This window comes from Cladophialophora immunda, assembly GCF_000835495.1.
Source record: "Cladophialophora immunda strain CBS 83496 unplaced genomic scaffold supercont1.6, whole genome shotgun sequence".
In the NCBI taxonomy this organism is placed as follows: Eukaryota; Fungi; Ascomycota; class Eurotiomycetes; order Chaetothyriales; family Herpotrichiellaceae; genus Cladophialophora; species Cladophialophora immunda.
Window position 1 is genome coordinate 593,112 of NW_015622546.1, and position 25,947 is coordinate 619,058.

The window sequence follows — 25,947 nt, forward strand, 5'->3', positions numbered from 1 at the left end:
CAATGGAGGCCCGGGTGACACAGCTAGCCCAGGCACTCGCCATGGCCAAGGAAGTGATAGCTTCTGGCAATCTTGATGTCGACAAGGAAATCCACACTCGGGAGGCCTCAGCCCAACTGGCAGAGCTGATTTTTGATGCCACTCGCGATCACTCCCGTCTTTTAGAAGCCCTTCAAGACTATCAGGCCATCGTCCGACTGCTCAAAACGCCATCTCTGCAACGGGCAATGTACCTGGACAAACTGGCATACCTAGAGATGACGCTTTTCAGTGTCACCCGATCCATGAAAGTGCTTGACGACTCTATCGCTCACTCCACACAAGCAAGGGACGATGCGCTGCCCACAAATGATCCCCTTCTCGTCACAATCTTTCAGAATCTCGGGTACAGCGTATTTCACAGAGCTCAGTTGACGGACAACCCCACCGATATTGACCAAGCCATTGAATGTGGCCAAGAGATCCTTCACCGTGCAGCCCCGGACAGCCCAGGATACCGAAGAAACATGGTCAATCTAGGCAGTCGCCTCTTCGCTCGATACAGAATGACTCGCCGAGCCGACGATCTGGACCAGGCCTTGTCCCTCGTCGATAAGCAGCTCGAGATGAATCCACCAGGCTCTAGTGAACATGGGTCCGCATTGCTGGTCAAAGCAAACATGCTCCGAGACAAGTATGAACAGAGTGGCGACATCCAAGACCTCGAACGGGCCATATCTGGTTTCACGTCTGGGCTGGACTCAGACAAGAACTCGGATGAACTTCGCTCTGACATCCTCGACCAGTTGTCTCTCTTGTATCACAAGAAATACAAGGAGACAGGAGAAAAGGCGGACCTCGAGACAGCCCTTGGTTACTCGAGACAAAGGCTTCTAAACACTCCAGCTACATACCCGACCCGACCAGCTCACATTGCAGACTACCTATCCCACCTTGTCGAATACATCCTGCTCGCTGACTCGATGAGCACAGTGCAGGACGCCATCAAAGAAGCTAGATCGCACAGAGATGAAGTGCCCAAGGCTCACGCGAAACATCACTCCTGTAATCTTTCGTTGGCTGGGTTGCTGTCGAAGCAATATCTCGTTTCCCACGACGTCAACCACCTCCGAGACCTCATATCGCACACCATCTCAAGTGTCCACGAATGGAACGAAAAGCTTGACGTCACTCGACCGAAAGTGCCTACTGACGAGCTATATCGCTTTTCGTCGTACATCGGTGACATCGATCGTGCTCCGACGGGTGCTCCAGTTAAAAAGCAGGCCGCCGAGCTGCTGGAGGAATGGCACATTCCAGTTCATGAATCCCGGACACCATTCGACAGCATGGTTGCGATGTGCCGAGTCCATGTGGAGGAACTTGGAGTCTTGTGCAAGAACCTAGGCTCGGATCATGCACTGTCACAGGACGAGCGCAGTGCAGGCCTCGATCAGGTCGAGAAGGATCGAGCCGCCAAGGCAGCAGAGGACCGGAAAAGCTCGAGTCAGATGCGAAACTTCCAACGCGATGACTACACTGACCCATTTTTTGGCCATAGACAGTTGGCCGTCGACGCTCAACGGAAACGCATCGTCGTCTCCATGGAAGGCTTGGTCCGGAGTGTCCTTGGCTATCAGGACGACGAAGAGGAGCCAAAAACATGGTCCGAATTCGAGGCTAGAGAGGCTCGGCTAGAACGCGAATCACTTGAGAAGCAGCAGGCTGAGGGCAAATTTCCCAATCCCAAGCTTTGCCGACTATGCCGACACGTCAAGTTATTGAAAGCCACGGATGGCGGTGCCTTCGTCTGGGACACCAACCAGTTTTTCCCGTTTGGAACTTACACTCAACTCCTCACGAGGAACCACTGTTCCATATGTCGGTTGATATTGTCCCTCACCACAGCGGAGGGAAGTCGGAGCCTACACTCACAACTAGCCAATATTGATCCCGAGATACAGGGCACACAATTTCACGCCCAGGTCCTGCGGTCTGGGGAAGTGATGCTTGGAGTCGAGTATGGCATGACGACAATCGGAGCCCTGCGACTTCTCACTGCCAAAAATCTGACCGAGGCTGTGAGACAGCCCTCTCAGGTTATCGCCCTGAAGTCTGCCTTGGATCACGGTGGCTCTCCCTTGTCTGCGCTCGATGCAGAGGATCAGATGGTGGACTTCAACGGGATCCGGACGTGGCTTTACGACTGTCATGGTCTCCATGGGGAACTTTGCAACGGAGTCAGCAAAACTGAGAGATACCTCAAGGACATCCCATTGCTCCTTGTGGATGTCCAAGACAACTGTCTGGTCCAGGCCACCTCCGCAGAGCGATATCTCACACTCAGCTATGTGTGGGGCAAAGTCGACATTTCCACCACAAAGACGACAAACCTCACGGTTCGACTGCGAAAGTCAAGCTTGGACCCATCGAGCTTTCCAAAGACCATCCGGGATGCTATGACATTGGTCCGATCGCTCGGAGAGCGGTATCTGTGGACGGACGCGCTTTGTGTCATCCAGGACGATGACGACACAAGAGACCGAGACATTTCAAATATGGATATCGTCTACCAGAAGGGATTCTCCAATATCGTGGCTCTCGCAGGCAGCGATGCCGACGCCGGCTTGCCAGGGGTCACCCCGAAATCCAGACCGCCACAGAAGATCGAAGTGCTGGAGATCTCGAAGAACTCGGAGGATCTTGCTCTCCGCGATGATGGGGATGGTGACGGCGAGATGGAAACACTTTATATGGTAGCTACCCCACGACCTCTGTCGTTTGCTCAGACAAGTTCGACCTGGAACACGCGCGGCTGGATCTTGCAGGAGCAAACGCTTGCTCGTCGAAACATTTACTTCTCGCCCAACTATGTCTACTTCCAATGCAACCAAGAAATCCAGTGCGAAGTGACCTTAGAGGGCCCAATCCAGGAGGACAAGTCCAGCCGCGGTAAGGGGGAAGGTGAACAGGGAGCGTCCGTGACCATCAAGAATCCACTCACACTGCTCAGGAAGATTGATGACCGCTCTGGACCAGAACACTTGCGACGAGTTTTTAGCGCTTACAGTGAACTTGTCGAAATATACACGAGACGCGATCTGACACAGCCAACGGATGTTCTGGATGCCTTCGCGGGCATGCTTTCGACGTTCAGAGACGAGTTCAAGAGCGAGATCTTGTATGGGATCCCCATCGCGGCATTCGACTTGGCTCTTCTATGGACTCCCACCCAGACCCTGAATGGCCGACCTGGAAGGAAATCTACTTCCCGAATGGCAGCATTCTCAACCTCACCGTCCGCGCCTGACACCGAAGACGCCATCATCCAGAATTTCCCAACGTGGTCGTGGGCAGGGTGGATCGGCAGTGTTGATTACCGACTCCTCCCGCTCGACAAGGAACCCGCTCCCGAATCCCTCATCGGCGAGATCTACATCATCCGGCACGGCAAGATCCTCCGCCTGATCAATTACCACCGGCCCTGTCCCGACAAAGACGCAAAGGCCTCGCCGGATCTCCTCAACGCCTACTTCGGCCGCATTAGCACTGACGCGCGACAAACATTCCGGGACACCATTCTGCACGTGCGCCTCCCGATCGTCTCTCGCGCCGGCTTCACCATCGACCGCAGCCGCTCGCCCGACTACCTGAGCAGCAACCAACACGTGCATCTGCAGACCAGCCAAGCCGTGGTGCGCATCCACGACAAGGCAGGCCGACACTGTGGCATCCTCTTCGAACATCTTGACTACCATTCTTTCTTGCAGCTCGTTCGCGGCCAAGACATGAGCCAAATCGCCGCGTCGCTGGAATCCATGATGACGCTCGACGACAACGCCCTGGTTGCCGTGTCGCACACCAAGGACACCTACGGGCGCCGCGAGGCGCTGACCCGAGTGGAGGGGGATGTGAAGCGGTTTGATGCGTCTGAGTTTCCGGAGCAGGGGCCTGGGAGCGCGCTGGTGAATGTCTTGGTTCTCAGGCCGGCCGTGGGGTGTTTTGAGAGGATTGCGGTCGGGCAGATCCACGTGAGGGCGTGGGAGGAGGCCGGGCCGAAGAGGATGTGGATCAAGATTGGATGAAGGGGTGACGGGACCGCATGAATGTGTTTGAGATTGACGTGCTTACACAACTGTCTATCCCTATAGCAAGCATGTGCCGAGGGCGACGGAACCTTCAACCGTGCCACCCCTCCACTCTTGCAAAAGATACCCGACAAGGATTTGGCGGCGATTGCGATAGCGATAGGCGAGCTCAGATAGTAAGATCCCAGGTTTCCCCAGACTACCATTGTCCCACAAGTCAGTCGGCGCCGCTTTGAAGCCCCGTAAGACTGAGCGGAAGGTGTCGAACTTTTTGTCGACTGTCACGGCAACGATCACGGGCAAGTACATTATAGCTATGGCGATCTGTTGATATCACATCACCTGCAATCCTTCAAGACTTCAACATACGGAAGGGGCCCGCTTGGTAACAACAGTAGTCATCAGCGCGGGCCAGGAAGATCTAAATCAACATTCACACTTTCAAGATGTTCACCAAACCACTATTATAACCCTCCCCGACCCGGAACCCAACCGGCTATAGATGGACTGGGCCTGGCCATACGGTTCACCACGTGGTTGATTCTCACTCCCTTCTCGGATCAGACATCGAAATGGCTCGACCACCGACGCAGCCTTTCACCATAGACGAACAAGGGAATCGTAAAGGCGAAAAGAACCCCTTCAATCAGTGTCTGGTAGCCCGCAACCTAATCCGATCATCAGCTCATCAGCATCATGTGCAAAGTGGTCTCGCGGAGCGGAGGGGGGAAGCTGAGAAAACGTTACCTTTCCAGGGCCATCCTTGGCTAGCCAGGGGTAGACGGCGAAGCTGATGCCAAAGGCAAAGGTGTTTTTGAATGCCGTGAGCGAAGTCATGGCCTCGCCGGCGACAGGTCTGTAGCTGTCGACCACATAAGTCATGCCGATGTTGGGCACCGCACAGAGCACCGCATAAGAGATCCCCGACCCGGCAGCGGCCACGGACCAGTGCAGCTGGTTCTGCAGCCCGAAGCCCCACAGCAGGAGACCTAGGGGTCCGAGCAGGAACGGCATGATCATGAGGTAGAGCCGGTATTCGGGCTTGAAGTAGCCGCCGTGTCGTTTGGTGATGTTGGCGATGAGCCAGTCGCAGAAGGGGCCGGCGTAGATGCAGCCCAGGAGAGCACCGATGACATTCTACCAAGCGCGTCAACACTTTCCGAAACAAACCCAATCAATCCGACAATGTCAAACACTCACCGCCGCGTAGAGATTGCCCACCCCAAGAGCCGAAAAGTGGTACAGTTGGGGGAAATACAACGCGTTGGCCGTCAGTTGGAACACCACCCAGCCCAAGGTGACGCCGTAGCAGACGGATGCCCAGAAGACGGCAGGATACGGCAGCAGTGCCAGCGGGCGCCAGAAGTACAGCCACAGGCTGGTCTCGCGGTCGTACCAACCCCACAGCTTCAACGACCGTCCGAAGTGGTATTTGGTGCGGATCATTTCGGTGACGAGCTCCTGCTGGCCGTTGTCAAGGCCTTCGGTGTCCTCGGGGCGAATGAAGTTTGTCTCGGCGCAGAAGAGCACGATCAAGAGGAAACACACGCCGGTGAGGATGGCGCACATCCAGAAGATCCAGTGCCAGTCGGAATTGGCGTTGACCACGAGGCCCCCGAAGATGCCCCCCAGGGCGCTTCCGCCGCCGATCATGAACCTAGTCAGGAGTTTGTGAGCTTCCCGCTCAAGATAGATACCTTTCGGCTTGGGATCTCACGTGTAAGTCCCCGTTAGGGTCGCTCGCTCGTGCAGGAAGTACAGGTCGGCGACGACGGCGGGTCCCATGGCTTCAGAAGCACTGGCGCACCACCCCGAAATGATGCGCGAGCCGAGGAGAGAACCGTAGGATTTGGAAACAGCCGACCAGATTGCTATATGTCGGCGTCCCTTGGGTCAGTGATCGGGACTGCAGTATCAGGAAGATCCATACTCACTGGCAACGAAAAAGAGTCCGCTGGAGATGACCATGACGGGTCTTTTGCCAATCTTGAGCGAGAGCGGAATCCAGAACAAGTTCTGTAGTGGTTCTAAGTACACCTCTTTTCTCTTTTCCATGGGGGTCAATTGTATCATCTGCTTACCCCAACTCCTAGAACCAGAATCTGCAATGTGACCAGATAGCTGGCCTGCGTGGGTGTGATGCCAAAATCCTCAATCACCAAAGTCAAACCGGGAGTCATGGCGGAGAGGCCAAAGTTGGACAGCAAAACGTAGAAGCACACCGTGCCGAAAGCAATGTGTTTTCTCCACGCAGCCCAGGTCTAGATGGAGAAGGGGTTCGTTAGTTTTCAGCCATGGCAAAAACAAACGAACGCTTTGATCCAGAAGATCATCCATCGAGTATTCCTCACCAAAGGATCATTTGGATCGTTTGTAGGACGAGGAATCAGTACTCGCCCGATGACATTGCCCTCTGCATCCTCTGAAGGCAGGGCAAAAAAGAGAATGTCAGCGCTTTGGTGGAATTCGTGCTTGGGGTGGTTCTTACCTTTGTAAAGGTGAGATGCTCCAATCTGGGTATGGTGAGTGTGAGCGTGGCCGTGGCCGTGACCATGGCCATGGCCAGCAGCACTCACTTCTACCTCGACTTTGGCTATCTCGGGCTTTTCTTGGGTCTCGGACTTGGGCTCCATTGCGTTGCTCTGCAGGGGGAAAAAGATGTTGCAGCTTCCTGTGTGGTTGCATGAGCGAGGACAGGCCCGCCATGGGGTTGCGAACGTCCTGGTCAAATATAGACAACCATTGAGCCACACAGTCGAGCCAGAGCGCGTGGCATTCGATGGGGAATGGAGTCCGGGGTTCTGCCAGCTGCCCCCCCCACACGATGCTCAGATTCTGGGGAACAGAAGGAAATTTGCATTTCCCGATTCCCGATTTCCCGATATCCCGAGAGCATTTAGAGCATTTCCCAAGAGCATTTCCCAAGCCGGCCCGTCTTCATGGTCAGCTGCCTGGCTGAAAGTGAAAGCTTTGGCGTTTCGAGAGATCATGTCCGAGTACTCCGTAGATGGCGCAACATTTCGCCTCTGAGAGGAGAGAAACTAAGGGGGGGCAGGCGAGAAATCTTGAGAGAAGGAGAGGACGCAGGTTCGCCCCAATATGTTTGACCCACCCGGGATCACGGTCGTCAGAACAACAGTTTGCTACTCATGAGCACCGAAGGTTGAGAAACAGGCTGGGGGTGAACCAATGTTTCCTCAGGTCCACTGTAACTACAACGCAAGAAAGAGAAAAGAGTGAGGTCTTGAGATGGAACTCAAACGAGGACCTGTCAGTTTCAGTTGTAATGCCAGTCGCTATGTACCCTCTACATGTCTATATGCCACGCTCTGCATGGCTGACAAGTCTATGAATGCCTCTAATGAAGTATTCTCGAGCGTCTCATAAGTCAGCATCACACTGACCTTCAATCAGTTTGATCTGCCTCCAGATTCTACTTCCTTCTTGGAGTAGCCCGTTGCAGTCAGAAGTTTCCCATTAGATTTAACAGGATGAGCGGCTGTCACAGGATCGTCAGTTACAGGAACATCACCAACCTGTGCTAGATGCATACCGGTCAAGATAAAGTAAATCCTCGCGGGCTTGTCGGAATGGTTTGTCCAGCCGTGGATCGTGCCTCGCTGAACACAAGTATCGCCCTCTTTCATGTCGATTCGAACTCCATCGTCGAGATAACTTTGACGTGAGAACAAAGGATGGTGAGCAAATACGGGTCAAAAAGTACATCGGAATCAGAGCGTACCAAGTGATCTCGCCCTTGAACAAAATCCCAAAATCGAGGGATTCGGTTCGGTGAAACATCTGTTTGCAACACATCAGTTGTCGCACTCTCCCGGGTCGATTGATATACCACATACTGTCTCGGTATGGGCTGGGATGTCGACAATCCGAAGAACTATGCCATTGCTGTTGGACAAGTCGGTGGTCCGAGTATTCACCGGGTCATTCCACTCATCCAAATTGTCGGGGAACCGGTGTGTTTCATAGAGCACCGCAAAGTTGGTCTTGGTCCCGGTAGGAACACAAGGGATCGTGCCGTCTGCAACGACAACTGCTTTGCCCTCATCATTGTGGCCGGTTACGATTCGGCGTGGGTCAGGAAACATTTGGGTCATTGTGCAAGGGGGTTTTGGTCCGGTGTTGCGGTCCTGGAAGGCTGGATGGGTGAGAACTCTTGTTACACATATACAGCAGACCACGCCCTTTCGTATCAAATCAACCTTGTCGGTTCTAGAACCTCCTTCGAAAGTGGGTGGCTAGCTGGTGGTGTTCCTCAACGTCGTCTAGATTTCTCGGCTTATTGCAGCTTCAATTGCCGAATGCCGCATAGAAACGACAGTCTTACTTTATTCGAATGATCGTCTGAGGTCTGTAGGGGTTGCGTCAAAGTCCCGAGGCTTTAACAAGCTCTATTAACCGACATCAGCTCCACGAGAACTGCCTCTGACAACAAGTTGTTCGGCTTCTGTCTGTGGAAATGTCGTCCTCTCTCCTGATCAAACACTCCACGGTGATCAGTGTCGATGACAAGATCGGCACCCAAACAGACTGTGACATCTACATCGAGAATGGGATCATCAAAGAGGTCGGACCTAATCTGAACCCCTCGAGCGTCGACGAGGTGCTGGACGCCACACATCGTCTCGTCTCGCCCGGGTTTGTCGACACCCATCATCATCTGTGGCAACAGTTGATCCGCGGGGTGACCACGGACTGGTCGCTGGGCGAATACATCGACAACATCCGCAACATCTACGGCAGCCTGTTCACCCCGGACGATGTATACACGGCCAACTACTTCGCCGGGCTCGACCTGATCAACAACGGCGTCACCTGCGTGATTGATCACTGTCACATTCTCAACTCGCCGGCGCACGCCGACGCTGCGGTCAAGGGTCTCAAAGACGCCGGGATTCGAGGAACCTGGTGCTATGGCTTCTACGAAAACCCGAGCCGCAAGGACCTTCCGGGCTCGAATCATGAGATCGCGACTCCCGATGGCTACGACAACGCGAAGCGTCGGGAAGACGCCAAACGGGCACGGCACCAGCACTTTGCAGACAACAGCCCCGAGAAGAATCTGCTGACCTTTGGAGCGGCGCCTTACGAAGCCGAAGGCATGAGCTACGAAGCACTTCAAGACGAGATCGCCTTCTTCCGAAGCATCGGGGCTCGAATCATCACCATGCACGTCGCCATAGGCAACTATGACACCAACCGTCAGGTGGTGCAGCATCTCGGGGACGCGAACTGTCTCGGCAAGGACCTTCTCTTTAGCCACGGATCGAGCTTCACAGACTCGGAACTCAAGCTCATCCACGACGCCGGGGCCGGAATCTCCGCGACGCCCGAGACTGAGCTGCAGATGGGGATGGGCCACCCTGTGGCGTTTCGTGCCGCAGAGGCGGGGTGTAATATTGGCTTGGGGATCGATATCACCAGCAACAACAACAACGACATGCTGGCCATCATGCGTCTTTTGCTACAAGCCGAGCGCGGCAAACGGCAGGCCGAAATGCTGCGCACACGGACTCTCCCCACGAAGATCTACCCGAGATCCGAAGAGGCTTTGTACATGGCAACCATGGGCGGCGCCAAATCGATCGGCATGGACCATCTGATCGGCAGCGTCACGCCGGGGAAACGGGCGGATCTGATCGTCACAAAGTGCGACAGCATGAACACGGTGCCGGTGACCAGCCATATCGGAGCACTCATGTATAATGCCCACATTGGAAACATTGACACGGTGTTGGTCAACGGGAAAATCATGAAGAGAGACGGCCACGTGCTCGATGTAGACTGGCCCAGGTTGCGAGATGATGTCCGTGCTCGGACGGCCAGGATGTTTGATATAGCCACAAAGGCTCCCAAGGTGCCCGAGAACACGTTGTGGAGTGTGTTGATTGCTGGCATCGACAAGCAGACGACGCATAATGAGTAGATCAACTAAACACGGATAGGTCCACTGAAACTAGGAGATTAAAAAGCAAATGTATCAACCAACCCATTTTGTCGGAACAGGTCCAAATGTTCAGCTGGTCATGAGTAACGGAGGGTATGATCCTCAAACAAACAAAAATGTACAAGTGGTGTTGTAGCAGTCTATAGGATCCCGGTATAACAGTGGCGACTCGTGCTTGCAGCGGGGTGCTTGATATCACGGCACTTCTTCTCTCAACAGCTCCGAAATCCAATCCTCGACATGGCCAAACGACTCCAAATCCCCTCCTTCGCCGGACAAGTCAAACGCGCCGCCAAAGCGACCAAATTCGTAGGCGGCCAGATCGTCGGGAGGCAACAGAGGATCCAGCATCAACGCCAGTTGGCCGTCTACAGGCGCCGCTCTTTCTTCGCGCGAGATCTGAGAGATGAAACTGGTGAGGCTTTCTTCGTCCTCGGGGCCCGCACCTGCAACTGCCCCTGCGCCTGCACCTGGGCCCGGGGCTGCTCGGACTCCAGCCGTCGCGGGGTCTTCCTCCAGGCCGAGATCCCCAATGTCTTCGGTGCCTCTGGCAAAGGAACCCTCTTCATTGACGATGATGGTGTTGTGAGTCAAGATCGACTGGCGCGCTCTGGGATTCGTGGCCTTGAACCCCTTCATTGCCGCCGGGCCCATCTTCGCGGGTTCATCGGTCAGCGGGAACGGGTGGTTGCGGTGAGCTTTGTACAAGCGATACGCGTATCTTCCCTGAAGTAATTGGAGAAAAGAAAAAGGCGCGTCAGCTTTATGGATTTTACACCACCACATGGGGCGCTCAAAGGACAGGACCGGACGGGACCGGAACAATCACATACCAAGACTTTGAGAAAGACCCAGTGGTTTCCCAGGATTTGCAATGTCTTGAGGTTTGCCAGCATGCTGCGTACGGCGTGTTGCTTGACGCTCACGTTGGAACACCATAGGAAGGGCGTCTGGATCGCGCTGGCACAGTACGCCGCGTAGCCGATGAAGCTGGGCATTCTTCGAGGGTCCCAATCCAGGCTCAGGGCCGTCTCGAGGAGCGCCGACACGGCGTAGGAGTGGTCCAGCGCCAATTGTCCCGAGAGTTGTTGGGCGTACGAGTAGTTGTCGTCGCCGTCGCTCCAGGAGAAGAGCGGCACGATGGACGAATGCAAGGAGCACCAGCACTGATGGTAGATGACGTGCAAGAGGAGCAGATTGGCTAAGTCGTCCGGGGCTGTCGACGGCATGCTCTCACAGCTCAACTGGAACTCGCCCGAGATCTTGGAAAACGCCTCCTGTAAGCGCGCCTCCTGCGCTTGGATTCCAACTAGGCGAGTGGACAGATCAGCTTCGGGTTTCCCGATCAGCGCCACGACCTCCGACCAGGTCGCCATGGCCCGGACCAACTCGGCGAAGATGCTCTGGGTCCCTTGGCCGGATCTCAAGGTGATGGAGCATTGCGGAGCCCCGGCCTTGAACTTCGACTCCGGACAGGGCAATTTGATATTCAGCATGGCATCCGTGGGCACCCGGGGGAAAAGACTGGCCCAGGAAAATGAATTGAGCAGATAACAGCCCCAGAACGCGCGGCGTCGCTGCTCCGACTCCATCGGCTCGTCGATTTCTTGTTGCGCACAAGGGAGACCAAGTGTCCAGGCGGTATTGTATGCACATCCTAAGGATAGGTCAGTAAAATATACTGGTGGCCGCAGCCGTAAGCTGGAAAGCTCGAACACTTGCCTGAGTGCATGCTGGATCTCTGGAACCCTCCACCGGTGTACCAGTACAGCGCCAGATTGAGGAAGACGATGATATTCTGGCGACTTGGGCATTCATATTCTCGTAGCGCCATCCGACCTGCCGCCTCGGCCCATTCGCGGCAAAATTGGGCTTCGACAAGTGAGGCCGATCCTCTCTCGTCGACGTAGAACCTGAACACGAGACAGATACCCGGTCAGCGAAGCATGTTCTTGCTGCCTGTCAGGATGATGGAGGGTTTTTGCGGGGCATACTTTGCAGCCAAGGCGCAGATGCTCAGCACAAGATCCAGCCGCACGGTCTCACGTTCCAGAGCCTGGGTAAAGGAGGGGCGGTGGATGAGGAGGTGGCCGTTGTAGTAGTAGGTAAAGTACAGATCAATCAGCACGGGCAGAAGCCCTGACGGGATGCCGTGATAGCGCTTCTCAGGCAGATGAAACCGCGCAGGGGACGGTGAGGATGCTTGTGTCGATGCAGTCCTTGTGGGCTGTTTGGGCCGAGGCCGAGAAATTGCAGCGGGATAGGTACATGGTCGACCTTGGTGTCTGCACCTTTGACAGGTCGGTCTCTGGCCACAGCAGCGCAACTGTCCCACGCATCGAGATCAGCAGGATTTCCCAGGGGTGCTGACGGGCCCGGAAGACGGCATACCTTCTGCGCATTGCAGTGGTCGCAGGAACGTCGAGGTCGGCCAGGCATCCTGGCAGTGGCAGCATCGCATCCGACGACTTGGAGAGTCGTTCTTTCGGGAAATGGACGGGAATTGGCCAGCCTTAAATACCGAATTCTGGTCCTATTCCCCCGCATGGCCTAATCAGCGACAAGCGAGGGTCATTTTGTGGGGTCCGGAGTTCTCTTGGACGGGAGAACAACCAGGAGGTCCAGAACCAGATCAGTGATTGTCCGACACGGGTGCCCGACTTGCTTGCCTTGCATCCCAATAATGGTGGGACTCACTCTCTGGGATTCGATATTAGACAACATTGCTTCCTCTTTGCTCGAACTGCCCTCGATCGTCTGCCCCCGTGAAAAATGGCCCATCAATCGGGGTCCAACTCACCGTACACCATACACAATCTTCCGTATGGAGTGATCACCACCAAGAACAACCCCCTGAAGCGATGTGCGGTTGCTTTTGAAGACTCTGCCATCGACCTCGACCAACTACATCGGGAAGGCTTCTTCGAATCCATTTCAGGCTTGACCACGAACCTCTTCGCCAATGTAAGGTCCTTGGAATCGCCCATGAGGCCCCAGCAGATTGGACTAATTGATGCAAAAGGGAGACTGGAATGCTTTCGCCGTTCTCCCGTCTCAGTCGCGTGCTGGATTTCGGGAACATCTCAAGTCGAACATCCAGGATCCCAGGGTCGCCGAGGCTCGAGTATCCCTGGCTGAAGTCCAGTGCCATCTCCCCATGGACACTCGCAACTTTACCGACTTTTATTGCTCATTGGTGCATAGCTTGAATGTGAGGCCCTCCAGCTGAATAGCCTGAGTGTGTCCTGCTTTTTTTTTCGTTTCACTAACAGAGAATCTCGAAGTGCTGTGAAGTGGCTGGCTCATCGATCCCGCCCAATTGGTACACCAAACCGTCAGCTTACAACGGCCGCACCTCAAGTCTCGTTGTCTCCGGCACTCCCTTCCACCGACCTTGTGGAATGTTTCCCAATGCTCAAAGCCCCAACGGGGCCTCCTTTCAGCCGGAAGCGCACATGGACTTTGAGCTTGAGATGGGGGTCTGGTTGTCCAAGCCCGTGGGCCGAGGCCAGCGACTCAAGATTGCCGAGGCCAAGGAGCACATCTTTGGCTTGACTCTTCTCAACGACTGGTCATCGCGAGACATCCAGATGTACGAGATGGCTCCCCTCGGCCCTTTCCACGGAAAAGCGAGCGCGACTTCGATTAGCTCGTGGATTGTGCCGATCGAGGCGCTAGAAGCCGTGCATTGTAGGCGGCAGGCCAGGCAGGAACCCGTTGCCCCAACCTACTTACGCTGGCCGAACGACGCCACCGAAACTTTCGATATCGAGCTGTCGGCCAAAGTGCTCAGTAGGTACCAACGGAAAAAGTCTCGGTGTTGAAAGTGCCAATGGCCCATCTGACTGTCTTCGTCGCCAACAGGGGATGGTCAATTGTACACCGTCACGGAAACGAACCTCAAGGAATTGCACTGGACCCCCTTCCAGCAGCTCACTCACTTGGCCGCATCTGGCGCCGGTTTGTCTCCCGGTGACGTCTTTGGCACCGGGACTGTGTCGTGCCATGTAAGTTGTCTCGTTTGCTCCTCACTCGTGTATCATCCACAAAGAGTGGTCCTGTCTAATTTCGAGGTTGCAGCGGGAAAATGAGCACGGGGAAGACATCGGTCCTGCGTGTCTCCTTGAGCGACAGATGCCGCGCACGAAGCTCCAGTCTGTTCCTTCGGACCTCTTGGATACATTTTTGAAGGACGGGGACGAAGTCATCTTGGAGGGATGGTGTAGAGATCCGCATAGCGGTAAGGTTCTGTTCGGCTTTGGTGAATGCCGGGGAACGGTGCTCCCCGCGATTGTGGACGGAGACGTCGCCCAAATCTGACCGCGTCAGACCTTGCAGAGAGTGTCTTTGTCTTCATGAGAGAGGAGAATCAAATAGATTCCATGGCTGGGTACGGACAATACAACATTTCCGCATGGAATGATTTAACGAGCAATATCTGCATGTGTAGGTTAATGCATTCATCTTGCCATCAGCCTTGGAAGACCTTCCGCAGGGCATACATGTACCCACGAATACCAGGAGCTTCCCCCTGAGGCCTTGTTTGGTAGATATTCGGTGAGCAACGACGGTGTCGCTAACGGAGTGGTGGAGATCCTCGGACAAGACCTTGTGGTCGACAACCTGGCGCCAGTCAATGGAGACGGCCTCGGTGCCGACCTTATCGCTCCTAATGTGAACCGGATCTTATTCGGAGCAGGCAATCTCAGTGGCGGGTTGTTACAGTTGCCTCTGTCGGTGCACCAACCTCGATTCGCTGGGGCCGGACGCCCCAGGACAAGAACACGCTGTACATCAGCAGCACGGGGAACAACACATCCAGCGTCGAGTTCTCTTCTCGAACCCCTTTTGAAAATCATCCATCGCGGTACGATGCCCCGCATAATCGGCAGCCGTTTCAGCGCCGATTACTCCATTCCCAATGTCCGTAAACGATCTCATATCTATTTCTTGGTCCCCCATATCCGTAAGATCGCAGCCAGTGCCGTTGTCGTAATCCAAGTTGTCCTTCAATTTCCTGCGGGAGGACTTCAAGTTTTCGAAATTTCTTCATGGCGTCTTGTTGCTCCTGGATAGCGGTGAGAAGCCCTCTAATAATGTTGCGTTGATTTTCGATGTGTTTAGCTTGGACGACATGCCATCTTTAGGCCTGTTGGTTGTATTCTTTGCCCTGTGATTGAAGTTCTCATGCTAGTGACAGGACGACTAACTAGCTCTCCTCTTGTGGACCAGAAAATTCACCTCGTTGTTGCAGTGACTTGGCTCTATATCATCAGTTAGATAAGAGCTCTAATCATGTAAGTGTCATGCCACCTGCCACTGGTGATTGCATAATAATTCGACCGCCTTCCAAGAGTTGGAGAGTTAGAGGTTGAGGCTCTAGGCTGCGCTTGACACGGGCCGAGCCGGCTAGTTGGCAGGCTAAGTACTAGCATCAAGACGCCTCGTGAGGGCAAACCGTGATCTTGCGCTCCGCGTGTCTCTCTTGTCTTTATATTTGTTCACCATCCATCTGTACATGGATATGACCACACAATACATGAGCGTAACGGAGCTTATGAACAAGAAATATCTGCTGAAAGGGGCCCTAGCCCAACCTCAAGTGCTTTCTCTCACCGCCCAAAGACATAATCTACGTAGCTCGCCATGATGACCCCAACATCCGCCTGGCGATCAATGAACCCTGTCGTCGGCGCCTTCTGTCATCTGATCGGGCTGGACTATTTCTACGAATGGCAAAGATGGGGTCTCCTGGGTCATTTTCTCTCTTTTTGCGGACTGGTCGATACCAGCAGTGTCAGGCAGATGCACTGGAATATCAATACCTGGACCGATGACGAGGTCCTAGCTTGGAAGCAGTCTTACATGACCACTTGCTCATCCATCGAGGTCGCCGTAAGGATACCGCCCCCCCACGACGCGATTACCGATCTGCTCACCAATGTAGGGTGCCATCTTCGCCAGCGTTGGCCTTACCGCACTTCAGCTCCCGAACATGGATTCGACCCATTGGAGCGCCAGGGCTCTTTTGACCTGCTCTATGATACTGGGGGTGTTATCCGTCGTGTTCGCGGCGTCGCAGCAGTCCGATATCGGCATGCTCAACAAGCCACTGGATATCCGGCTCTTCCTCAGCCGGGGCAAGGTCGAGCTTGAGAAGCGCCACTACCGCAAACCCTTCATCCTTCTCCCTCTGGAGAGCTCAGTGGCTGCATTGAAGCAATTCGACTTGCCCAAGGTCGTGCTCAACATGGCCGTCCTGCTGTACATCATCGGGCTCGGCATCTACCTGCTCTACTCCTGGCTGTACCACGTCGAGCCTGACGGCGGACGGAACGACTTCCGGAACATCTTCATCGCCTTCGCCGCGACCGTGGGCGTCGTCTACCTCTACGTGATTGTCATTGGCGGGCTTGCTTATGCCGACAACCGCAAGCGCACCGAGGACTTTGATCTCGACCGGACCACCACGTTTGCGAAGCCGGCCTCCCAGACGCAGTTGGAGGAGTGGCTCCGGGCGTTGCAGGATATGCAGAGCACCACCTCCGAGTCGGGGAATGTCTACATCAGGCTGCAGACGGCAGTGAACGACTTGCAGGCCAAGTGGGAGTCGGACAGACAGGAGCTGGAAGGAAGAAAGAGGGTGATGCGAACGCAGAAGAAGCGACGTGCGGGTGGTGCGGGACGTAGTGCGTGAGCTGACAACTAACTGCGTTGGCAGTCTTCGTTTGGTTCCAGACTGAGGTCGTCGTGTTTGCGGTGCAATTGCAGTCTTTACACGATCCACGGGCGAAGCCGAGAATATCGCCTTCGCAAGGAGGCACTGGCCGGCACTGACTGAGGCGAGGCGATCTCCCAGACAAGGGACCATCCATGAGCGGACTCGAGAACGGGACATGTCTAGGAGCGACGGGTAAACCTCGACATGTGCCATTCGGCTCATTCCTTGGTCCGGCGGCCATGGCACAGATAACTCTAGCGCTCGACTAGGCGCTTGTTCATGTTCTCTCTTTGCGAAGCTCGGCAACGCGTCCACTGTATCGATGGTTGACTCAGAGCCACCGCATCCATGACGGTGGAGGACTCACGGTGTCCAGGAGTCTCAGGCCGCATGACCAAGACGTCCTTGGGCCAGCGAACGGGGGCCGTGTCGTTAGCCACATACATACTCATTTGGGCGTCGTCCACTACATGCCAGCCTCGGTGGAGGCCTCGTTTCTCGTGTCTGCGCGCTGGCTTGCCCGTAAGCCCGGAGCAGTGTTTGTCGAGAATATAATATCTAGCTGTATTATATTATAGACTGCGGATATCACTCGTACCCGAACTGCATGAGAGCTCGCAACCACAAACACGACCCGTCTCCCAGAGGTCTAATCACTCTTCTTATAATTTCCCCAATGCATGCGACGGAGCGATGCTGGTTGGATTCCCACGTTCATCAGACCATCGCGACCACGACCTCCCATGGCCTTAGCAGCATCGCCCAACCCTTTTCGCTGTCCTTCCGTACCGCGTTGACCCCTTCCCCGTTTCGCGTATAGTTGCGGAATTCCTCCAGAATGGCACCTCTCCTCAGTCCGGCTCCATCAAACAGTACCTGTCCTGCCTTGGTTGGGGGAGTCCACCATATCTGCTCGCCCGAAAAGTTTGTAACGACAAGACACGTTCTGCGCTTGTCGACTTTTGTGGCCTGTGAGTTGGGATCCTCTGCAGAATCGTCTGTCCTCAGGTAGGCAAGGACGGTTCCGAACTCGTTGTTCAGGTCCAGCATCTCGAAGTCGCCGTACACGAAGACGTCCTTGTACTGCTTGCGGAGCTTGAGAACGCGCTGCCAATAGTGGAATGCGCTGTCATGGTCGGCAAGTTGCACCTCGGCATTCCACTCCGCGAAGTCAGGGTGAATGGACATCCACGGCTTCGCATCCTTGAGAGCATCAGCAGGGAGGAACCCGGCGTAGGTGTCTCCGTCGGCAGTCCACTGCATCGGCGTCCTGGCATTGTCGCGTCCGATGAGCCGATATTGCCTTCTGTAGGCGGCTTGTTTCTCCTTGTCATCGGGGAAGTCTCTCAGCACCGTCTTCCAGTGGTTGAGTTCCTCGATGTCTTTGTACTCGTCCATACCCCAGCTCTCTGGCACGTTAATTTGAGCTAGTTCTTGGCCCTGGTAAACAAAAACCGTGCCAGACAAGAGACCCATGTGCGCCGCAAGAAACTTGGCTGACTTGGTGCGGTACACGTCGCTGTCGTCGCAGTACCTCGAAACCGTACGTCCTTGGTCGTGATTCTCCATGAATACCGCGTTCCAGCCGGCGTTCTGGAGCATAAATGACTGCCATTTCGACACGATGTGCTTCAAGTTCCGCGGGTCAAAGTCCTGGTGGTCCCACTTGATCCCGCCGGGTTTGACGTCCATGCCGACAATGTCGAATTGGAACACCATCGCAAGCTCGCCACGATCTTGTCCCACGGCGTTGAGGATCTCTTTGGTGTCCTCAACGCCGGGCATCTCGCCCACCGAGAATGCGTCGTATTCTCTGAGGATAGCGCCGATCTCTCGGAGGTATTCATGCAGCCGTGGACCGCAGGCAAACAATCTCACCCCGGACTGTAAGAAGCCAGGCCGCGTGATTTCTCCGTCCGGCAGGCCAGGCTCTTTTGATATGAAATTGATAACATCCATCCGGAAGCCGTCGACCCCACGATCGAGCCAAAAGCGCATCATGGAGTGGACTGCATCTCTCACCGCGGGATTCTCCCAGTTCAAGTCGGGCTGTGCACTTGCGAACAGATGGAGGTAGTATTCACCCGTGGCTTCGTCGTAAGTCCAGCTAGAGCCGGAGAAAGCGGATTCCCAGTTGTTCGGCGGAACGCAATTTCCGTTGTCGTCGTAGCGTGGCGGACGCCAGATGTACCAATCGCGATATTGATTGTCTTTCGAGGAGCGTGATTGCTTGAACCATTCGTGTTGGTCTGACGTGTGGTTGACAACCAGATCCATTACATATTTCATGCCACGATCATGCAAGCCCCTGATGAGGTCATCGTGGTCTTCCATCGTGCCATACCCCGGATAAATAGCACGGTAGTCGGAGATATCATATCCCATGTCAACCTGTGGGGATTGTAAGATGGGACTGAGCCACACAATTTCCACTCCAAGGCTAGCGATGTAGTCTAGCTTGGAGATGATGCCGCGCAGATCACCTTTTACAGTGCCGGAAGCCTTGTCCACAGTGCAGTTGGCCGACTTGAAAGATGCTGGATAGATCTGATAGACCGAGGATTCCTTCCACCAAGCACGGCGGAGAGGTGGCTTCAACATTGAAACTTGTGATGTATCCGCCATCGTGGCCTGCTCAGTCGAAATTGCTTCCGTGGTAACGTTCTTTCTCCACCGGGTGTGGCCGTTGCCCTGGACCTTGCTCCGAACGATTGAATAGGTTGGACAGACAGCCGTTGGACGAGGAGCGTAACGCGTCGCTTTAAGGGAGAAAATCCTCCTGGGAAATCTGAAATTAGTACCTTCTTTGGAGTTTACAACCCGACCATAAGGGAACTTGGTCAGAGTCGGCCGGATTGCCCAACGCGGTGATGCTTCCCCATGGAAGTCGACCTCGGACTGGCGCTGAGATTTTGCGGCACGTCATGTCACGCAGTCATGAATCAGAACCCTGGCTGGGGCTGCAACCATTTCGAAGCCTCTCAAAGGCGCGCATGCATGAATCCCAATCGCAGCCCCGAGAATTTCTCCGAGCTCAAATCGATGGCGATCCCGGTTGTTTAGCAGGATGATGAGGTCAGAGTGTAGCTTCTAAAACGAGCCTACCTCCGGGTCTTACGGGTCCCTTTCGCACTGAAAGGAAGGACTAGTCTCAGGGCCAGAAAGATAACACGTTGATCAGTAGTCGTGGTGGTCGGCATGACCGCGACAAAACTTCAATGGGATGGCCAGAATCTTGGCATACGTCATCACTTCCCGTTGCATATGCGAGGCTCTGCGCCAGCCTTGTCATCATCTCTCATCGTCCCGCAGCGCATTTTTGCGGTGTTTTCATCCTACAAGTGATACACGCAACATGGCCATCTCACGCTCCTTTACAGCTTCTTCCATATTTAAGCCTCCGTTTCAGAGTCAAACGCTAACAGTGTCGTCACGTGGTAGCTGCTCAAATCAGCCTCGTGGCTGCCTCGCGCTAGTGGATCGTGTCTTGGTGGTGTCTGGGCCCTCGCCTGCTGCACATGCTCAGCCTCACTGTGGTTCGATCTAACAACCTTCGATATCCCTGTGTTTCCTATGTTCGCCTGGACGTTCCCATCGTCCGGCTCGTGTGTGTGGTCGTGATATTATGTGTCGTTTGAATGTGCTCCAACGGCAACCCAAAGGTGGGAAAGCGCGTGGTGCAACTCGAGTCTCCTTCCCATCAATATGCTTGACCCTCTAACCGCCCTCGGCCTTGCGGGCAACGTGATACAAATTGCCGATGTTACCTGGAAGCTGGTCTCTGGAGCACGCGAATTGCACACTTCAGGATCACTGTCTGCGCTAACAGCCATAAAGACGGACGCAGAGACTGTCTATGATCAGGCTGTCGCCATCAGAACCCTCCTCCAGCCCACGATCGGTTGCCTGACGAAGGACGAGGCCGTGAGTGTCCTTTTCACAAAACGATAGGTATCGCTAACGTCTATTGCAGGCTCTCCACTCTCTGTCTAGCCACATCGAGTCGACCTCTGAAGACCTGCTTGTTTGCGTAACGCTCAATGAACAACAAACATCAATATGGAGTAACATCAAAGGCGCTGCGAAGGCAATCAAAAATAAGAGAAAGATCGCCGAGCTGGCTGGGCGATTGGAGCGCCTTCAAAACCAACTTGGTCTCCGAATACTTGTCGCCTTAAGAGCGAGTCTGAGCGAGCAATCCAATGAGCTGCAAGACCAATACGGGTTGATCCACGACGATGTCAAACATATCATACAGGTCCTGGAAGATACTCGGAGGAAAGCAGCGGATGTCAATATTGATGGCCTGGTTGGTGGCTTAGTGCGCCAGAAATTTGCGGCCGCTACCGCACTGAACGCTCGAACGCAAGAATCCAGCGATGATAACTCTCAACCCTTACAAGGTCAGGAATTATTACCCCAGACCGGGCCGCCAAAAACGGATTCAGGGAAGAAACTCGCCTTACTACGACTTCTTCGCTACCGACATATGCAAGATCGTCGGGATGAAATCGAGAATGCACATCGGAAGACCTTTGAATGGATATTTCAAGATGATGCCGCCGAATCAACTCCTTGGGCCAGCTTGTTACGCTGGCTTCGCTCCGACAACACAACTCTACCGTACTGGATCAACGGAAAAGCAGGTTCAGGGAAGTCGACGCTGATGAAATTCGTTGTCGAAGATCCCCGAACCCGGATGGCCCTATCAAGTGGGAGCGGTTCCGACGAATTCACCATAGCTTCTTGCTTCTTCTGGAATCTGGGCACAATGATGCAGAAGTCACATCAAGGCTTGCTTCAGAGTTTACTATACACCGTTCTTGACAAACATCCAAGCGCGATCCCGCTTGTTTTTGCCGATATCTGGGACAGCCTTTGGGACAAGGAAACCGACGAAGACATGCCGCATCTGACTCTTGTTGAGGTCAAGCGCGCTTTCTCGACCCTTGTGAGCCTGGATCTGCCTTTCAGGATGTGCTTTTTTGTTGACGGTATTGACGAATACGATGGCGACCACGTTGACATCTGCTCGTTTCTAATGTCCACTTGTTCGGCGCGAGTCAAATTGGTCCTCTCAAGTCGACCGATTAATGCCTGCATCGAAGCATTCCGGCACTGTCCATCTTTGCGGCTCGAGGACCTCACCTATCCGGACATCAAGCAATTTGTCGATGATCGGCTGGCGCGGCATGAAAAGATGCAGCTTCTCCTGAAGACACAGCCTCTCAAAGCCCCGATTCTTGTCGAAGAACTTATTGCAAAGGCCTCTGGTGTCTTTCTCTGGGTTCGATTGGTCGTCAAGTCGCTGTTAGACGGCCTGCGCAACGATGACCAAGTTTCAGACCTTCTGGTTAGACTACGACTCATCCCGCCTGATCTCGAAAACCTGTACAGGCATATGTTGGGCAAAATGTCACCTCTGTATCGCGAGCAAGCTGCTCAACTATTTCAGATCATACAATACGCCCGTGAGCTTTGGGTTAACCGTCCTCTAAAGACATTGCTCTTGTCGTACGCAGAGTTCGATTCAGAGCCTTGCCTGCAGGTGCCACTGGGTCCGCTGGATGCCACAGAGGCTTTGCAACGGTGTCGAACGATGGAGAATCGTCTTAGAAGCCGCTGCTGCGGGTTGCTAGAGACGCGATATGTGGTCAAAGGCTGCGGCGAGAATTCAAATCAGACATCTCTCAACGACGAATCATCGACCAGTGGCATAGACGATACTAGGTTCGTTCTCGCAAATGCATCTTCTATTACCGAAGATGATCGCGACGCCGTCAACTCCAATGTGCAGTACCTTCACCGCACTGTCGCAGAGTTTCTGCACAGGAAGGAAGTCTGGGCTAGCCTAGTAGCGAGCGAAGACGTGCTACCTTCGACGTCGATCACCGCCGCGATAGGCCGTGCGACCTTGGTAAAGCTGAAGATATCACTGATTTCGGAACAAGACTGCATGATTTGGGCATCGAATTTGCTCAACTGTTGTAAGACCACGGAAGCCGAGACGAACGAGGCTCAGGTTCAAATACTTGACGAGCTTGACCGAGTTATGTGCTATCACTGGCATCGGGGTGGAGGCTGGGGACGAAACCATTGGGCGGCCCTTGTTGATTGCGACATTCGCTACCATCATATGTTCGCTCTCGCCGTTCGATTCGGTCTTGGCAGATATGTCGAGGAGAAACTCAATGACCTCGGACCAGATCTCATTCATTGCGGTGGTATGCCATTATTGCGACAGCTTATCAAGGTCCGGCAGCCACAGCTCTGCATGGAATTCGATGAGGTTCCATGCATGGCGAGCTTGCTCCTTCGCTACGGTGTCGATCCCAACGAAATGTATGACGGTTTCAGCACTTGGCAGTGTGCGATGTTCACCTATCGTAATGAAGCACAGTCGTGGAACATGAATGCTTGGATCAGCCTTTTGAGCCTTTTGGTGATGAATGGCGCAGACGTCAACGCCCCCTTCTATTTTAAGGTGCCAGGAAATTCTTCTGCGGTCCAGAAATCATCTTCAATGTCACCGTTGCGTGCTGTCCGAGAAGTCCACCGACGTCTATTGGACCAGGACGTAACATCGACAGCGACGTCAGAACTAGAAGATTTGCTTCTGGAATATGGCGCGCAGCTTAATCTAGATCGTGATCGAGCTGGCACTGATGAAATTCCGTTCCTTTGCCCACCTGACGCCGAATCAGACGAAGATGAAGAGCAAGAAGAAAATAACCCAATGCCTGCTAGAGACCACTCATCAATGACAGCTCCGGTATGGAAGCTAGCTGCGGCGATCTTTGCAGATGAAACAACCGACCAAAGTGAGTACGAGATTGCGCAGGCCAAGGTCAAAGAAATACTATCCAAAAGGAAGCATCGGCCCACATCTCGAGAAGGGCAGGGGGGCAACAGATTCCTACAAGACGCCCTCTCCCATGTCCAGACCGTCGTGGACGAAAGAGTCAAGGATCTGCGCTATCACATGGGCCAGGGCGACCAGATCCCAAAATGGCACTACATGGCGCAGGGCTACCTACCAAAGAGTGTAAGGTGGTTGCATTGATGGCGAGAGTCTCTCAGACTCATCCTTGCCTGGCGGTTCGTCAACGACTGGGATCGACTCTGCCTTTTTTCTTTGGCTATAGCGCATGGGATCGAGCCAGGGTTGGATTGTGCTGAGACCTACTTGGTATGACTGTATGATGCGAGCTATCTTGAGTATTTGTGAGTTTCGAGTACAATGTATATGTATGGACTATAAAAATTTCGGAATGCATTCCCAAATCATTTTTCATCGTCTTGCTGGGATGTGGCCACTTGCCTTCCATCCGCCGTGAGCCCCATCATCTTAAGTCCGAAGCGGCCATACGCTTAGCATGCACTCCAGCCCGGTAAATGTCCTGATTGCTCGCGAAATGTGACACGGAAGCAAAGGTTGTAGCAAGATGACGAGCTGTGCAATCACTGTACGGAGCCCGCCTAGCAGCCTCGTCTAGAACTGTCATGTCGAGATTGGGACAAGGCTACGGGAAATAGGGGGGATCAGCCCACCAGGGGCTTGTAAGCGACCATCTCTCTCTCCACGCGAGACTAGCGAGTCCCATCTCAATCAGTCCGTAGAAGATAGTTCTTGGTATCTCGCAACGCATCCCCGACGCCCCTTTTTGGTAGAGATATCGGCATTTCTGTGCATGGCGACTGAGTCCATTCGCTTTGACATGGGTTTCAGTGACGCCGAGAAGCAGAAAAGAGGGGTACCAGGAGCTCTCCGCAACTTGGTAGACTTTCGCTAGAGAAGATATTGAGGGAGAAGATTGTAGTCGCTTCACTATACATCTCGGGGAATACATCTCGATGCCAATCGCGACTAAAGCAGGTCAAAAAGGAAGCTTCATTCCACCTGGGAGGTGATGAAGAAGACTGTCTCGTCAGGCAAGGTTAGGGCAATTGGAGTTTCCAGTTTCTCAATTGCCGACCCTAAATGCCTTCTGCCTCACGCGAACGACGTTTAAAACTCATGCATTCAGATCGAGGCTGACCCGTGGCTGCCAGATGACGACCTGATTGTTTCATGAAACAACATGATATCCTGACGGCCTGCTACTAACCGTTAGGATGGATTTGAGACGGGTGGATAGTCAGCAGCAAAACGTTGATAGAAAAAAGATCGCCAACACCAAACCCAAGTGCGAGATCTTAGGCATGCGTACAGGCGTTGCCCACGGAGTATTCTCACATATCCCCTCGAAATGTCCGCTGCGGAGCGATTTGTTGGCCTCTCTCCTGACGACTTACTGCAATGATGCTCCGCGCTCCGACCTCCGACCACCAATAGGGTTGCAGGCCTTATACCCCGAGATTTATCTCCACTAATGGTGCTTTTGCCAATGGTACCCAGGCGTAGCTACTCGCTTTGTCCATTCATGGTCTCGTTATGATGAGTCGCTCTGCGACCGAAGAATCTCTTCTTGCTCTACAAGACAGATCGCGATCGGCCCAGACCTTTCCGTTTCCCATTCGAGGATGGCCATTCGTGGGATCTTGACAAGGCTGAGGATCCATCCACCATTACAACCTTTGCTGTCTCGCGAGGGGGTATTGAAGTTGCAAAATGTCTTTTGCAAATATAACCCAATTCACTGTCGCCGGCGTCTCATGACAACGGATTGTTTCGCCCCAGGGGACATTAGGCGATCGGCTGCATCTCTATCTCCCGCACGGGCAAGTAACCACGATACAGGCCTTGCTCCCTTTCGCAAAGACGACCTGCCACCTGACTTGGAAGTACCATCCCCGGTGACCATTGACAGTGTCGAAGCAACGAAATGGTCTGAAACGACCGACGTCCTGGTCGTAGGATTTGGTGCTGCCGGTGCCGCAGCTGCCCTACAAGCTCGCGAGCTCGACGCCCAGGTAATCGCGGTCGACCGTTTTGGAAATGGCGGTGCGACATTCTTCAGCGGCGGCGTTATTTACGCCGGGGGTACCGAAGCCCAGCGTCAAAATGGCGTCGACGACTCACCTGAGGAGATGTTTAAGTACCTGAACACTGAGGGTTGTCCTGTCGAACCGGAAACATTGCGAAAATTCTGTCAGGACAGTGCTAGCAATGTCGAATGGGTGGTTCAGCATGGGTTGCCGTACGGCGGCCCAGTTTTCTTCGAAAAGACAGCGTTTCCACCCGCGCCGCATAA

At 54.0% G+C, this 25,947-nt stretch overlaps 6 protein-coding genes across 6 annotated transcripts; 3 read left to right on the forward strand and 3 right to left on the reverse strand.

Annotated features, from left to right (window-relative positions):
- Positions 1–41: 41 nt before the first annotated feature.
- On the forward strand, positions 42–4,235 carry PV07_09846 (uncharacterized protein; the record flags this gene model as incomplete). Its single annotated transcript, XM_016397139.1, has 1 exon — positions 42–4,235. The coding sequence occupies one exon, from the start codon at positions 42–44 to the stop codon at positions 4,062–4,064; it is 4,023 nt and encodes a 1,340-aa protein (XP_016244330.1). The 3' UTR covers positions 4,065–4,235.
- Positions 4,236–4,627: 392 nt separating this feature from the next.
- On the reverse strand, positions 4,628–6,700 carry PV07_09847 (uncharacterized protein; the record flags this gene model as incomplete). The annotated part of the gene is made up of 8 exons (XM_016397140.1): positions 4,628–4,735; positions 4,815–5,204; positions 5,268–5,724; positions 5,785–5,938; positions 6,002–6,083; positions 6,149–6,328; positions 6,419–6,489; positions 6,556–6,700. 8 exons carry the CDS (start codon positions 6,698–6,700, stop codon positions 4,628–4,630), a joined length of 1,587 nt encoding a protein of 528 aa, XP_016244331.1.
- Positions 6,701–10,176: 3,476 nt separating this feature from the next.
- Positions 10,177–12,434, reverse strand: PV07_09848 (uncharacterized protein; the record flags this gene model as incomplete). The annotated part of the gene is made up of 5 exons (XM_016397141.1): positions 10,177–10,758; positions 10,866–11,689; positions 11,788–11,945; positions 12,027–12,259; positions 12,324–12,434. The coding sequence occupies 5 exons, from the start codon at positions 12,432–12,434 to the stop codon at positions 10,228–10,230; spliced, it is 1,857 nt and encodes a 618-aa protein (XP_016244332.1). The 3' UTR covers positions 10,177–10,227.
- A 3,244-nt stretch (positions 12,435–15,678) lies between these two features.
- Positions 15,679–17,154, forward strand: PV07_09849 (uncharacterized protein; the record flags this gene model as incomplete). The annotated part of the gene is made up of 2 exons (XM_016397142.1): positions 15,679–15,927; positions 15,980–17,154. The coding sequence occupies 2 exons, from the start codon at positions 15,679–15,681 to the stop codon at positions 16,727–16,729; spliced, it is 999 nt and encodes a 332-aa protein (XP_016244333.1). The 3' UTR covers positions 16,730–17,154.
- Positions 17,155–17,250: 96 nt separating this feature from the next.
- On the reverse strand, positions 17,251–19,755 carry PV07_09850 (uncharacterized protein). Its single transcript, XM_016397143.1, has one exon. The coding sequence runs from the start codon at positions 19,376–19,378 to the stop codon at positions 17,471–17,473; it is 1,908 nt and encodes a 635-aa protein (XP_016244334.1). The 5' UTR covers positions 19,379–19,755; the 3' UTR covers positions 17,251–17,470.
- Positions 19,756–20,321: 566 nt separating this feature from the next.
- On the forward strand, positions 20,322–24,018 carry PV07_09851 (uncharacterized protein). The gene is made up of 2 exons (XM_016397144.1): positions 20,322–20,677; positions 20,727–24,018. The coding sequence occupies exons 1-2, from the start codon at positions 20,459–20,461 to the stop codon at positions 23,814–23,816; spliced, it is 3,309 nt and encodes a 1,102-aa protein (XP_016244335.1). The 5' UTR covers positions 20,322–20,458; the 3' UTR covers positions 23,817–24,018.
- Positions 24,019–25,947: the final 1,929 nt, after the last annotated feature.

Coding starts and splice junctions, on each gene's coding strand:
- PV07_09851 (XM_016397144.1), top strand. CDS start 20,459: ATGCTTGACCCTCTAACCGCCCTCGGCCTTGCGGGCAACGTGATACAA. Junction 20,678..20,726: donor GCCTGACGAAGGACGAGGCC/GTGAGTGTCCTT, acceptor CGTCTATTGCAG/GCTCTCCACTCTCTGTCTAG.
- PV07_09850 (XM_016397143.1), bottom strand. CDS start 19,378: ATGGCGGATACATCACAAGTTTCAATGTTGAAGCCACCTCTCCGCCGT.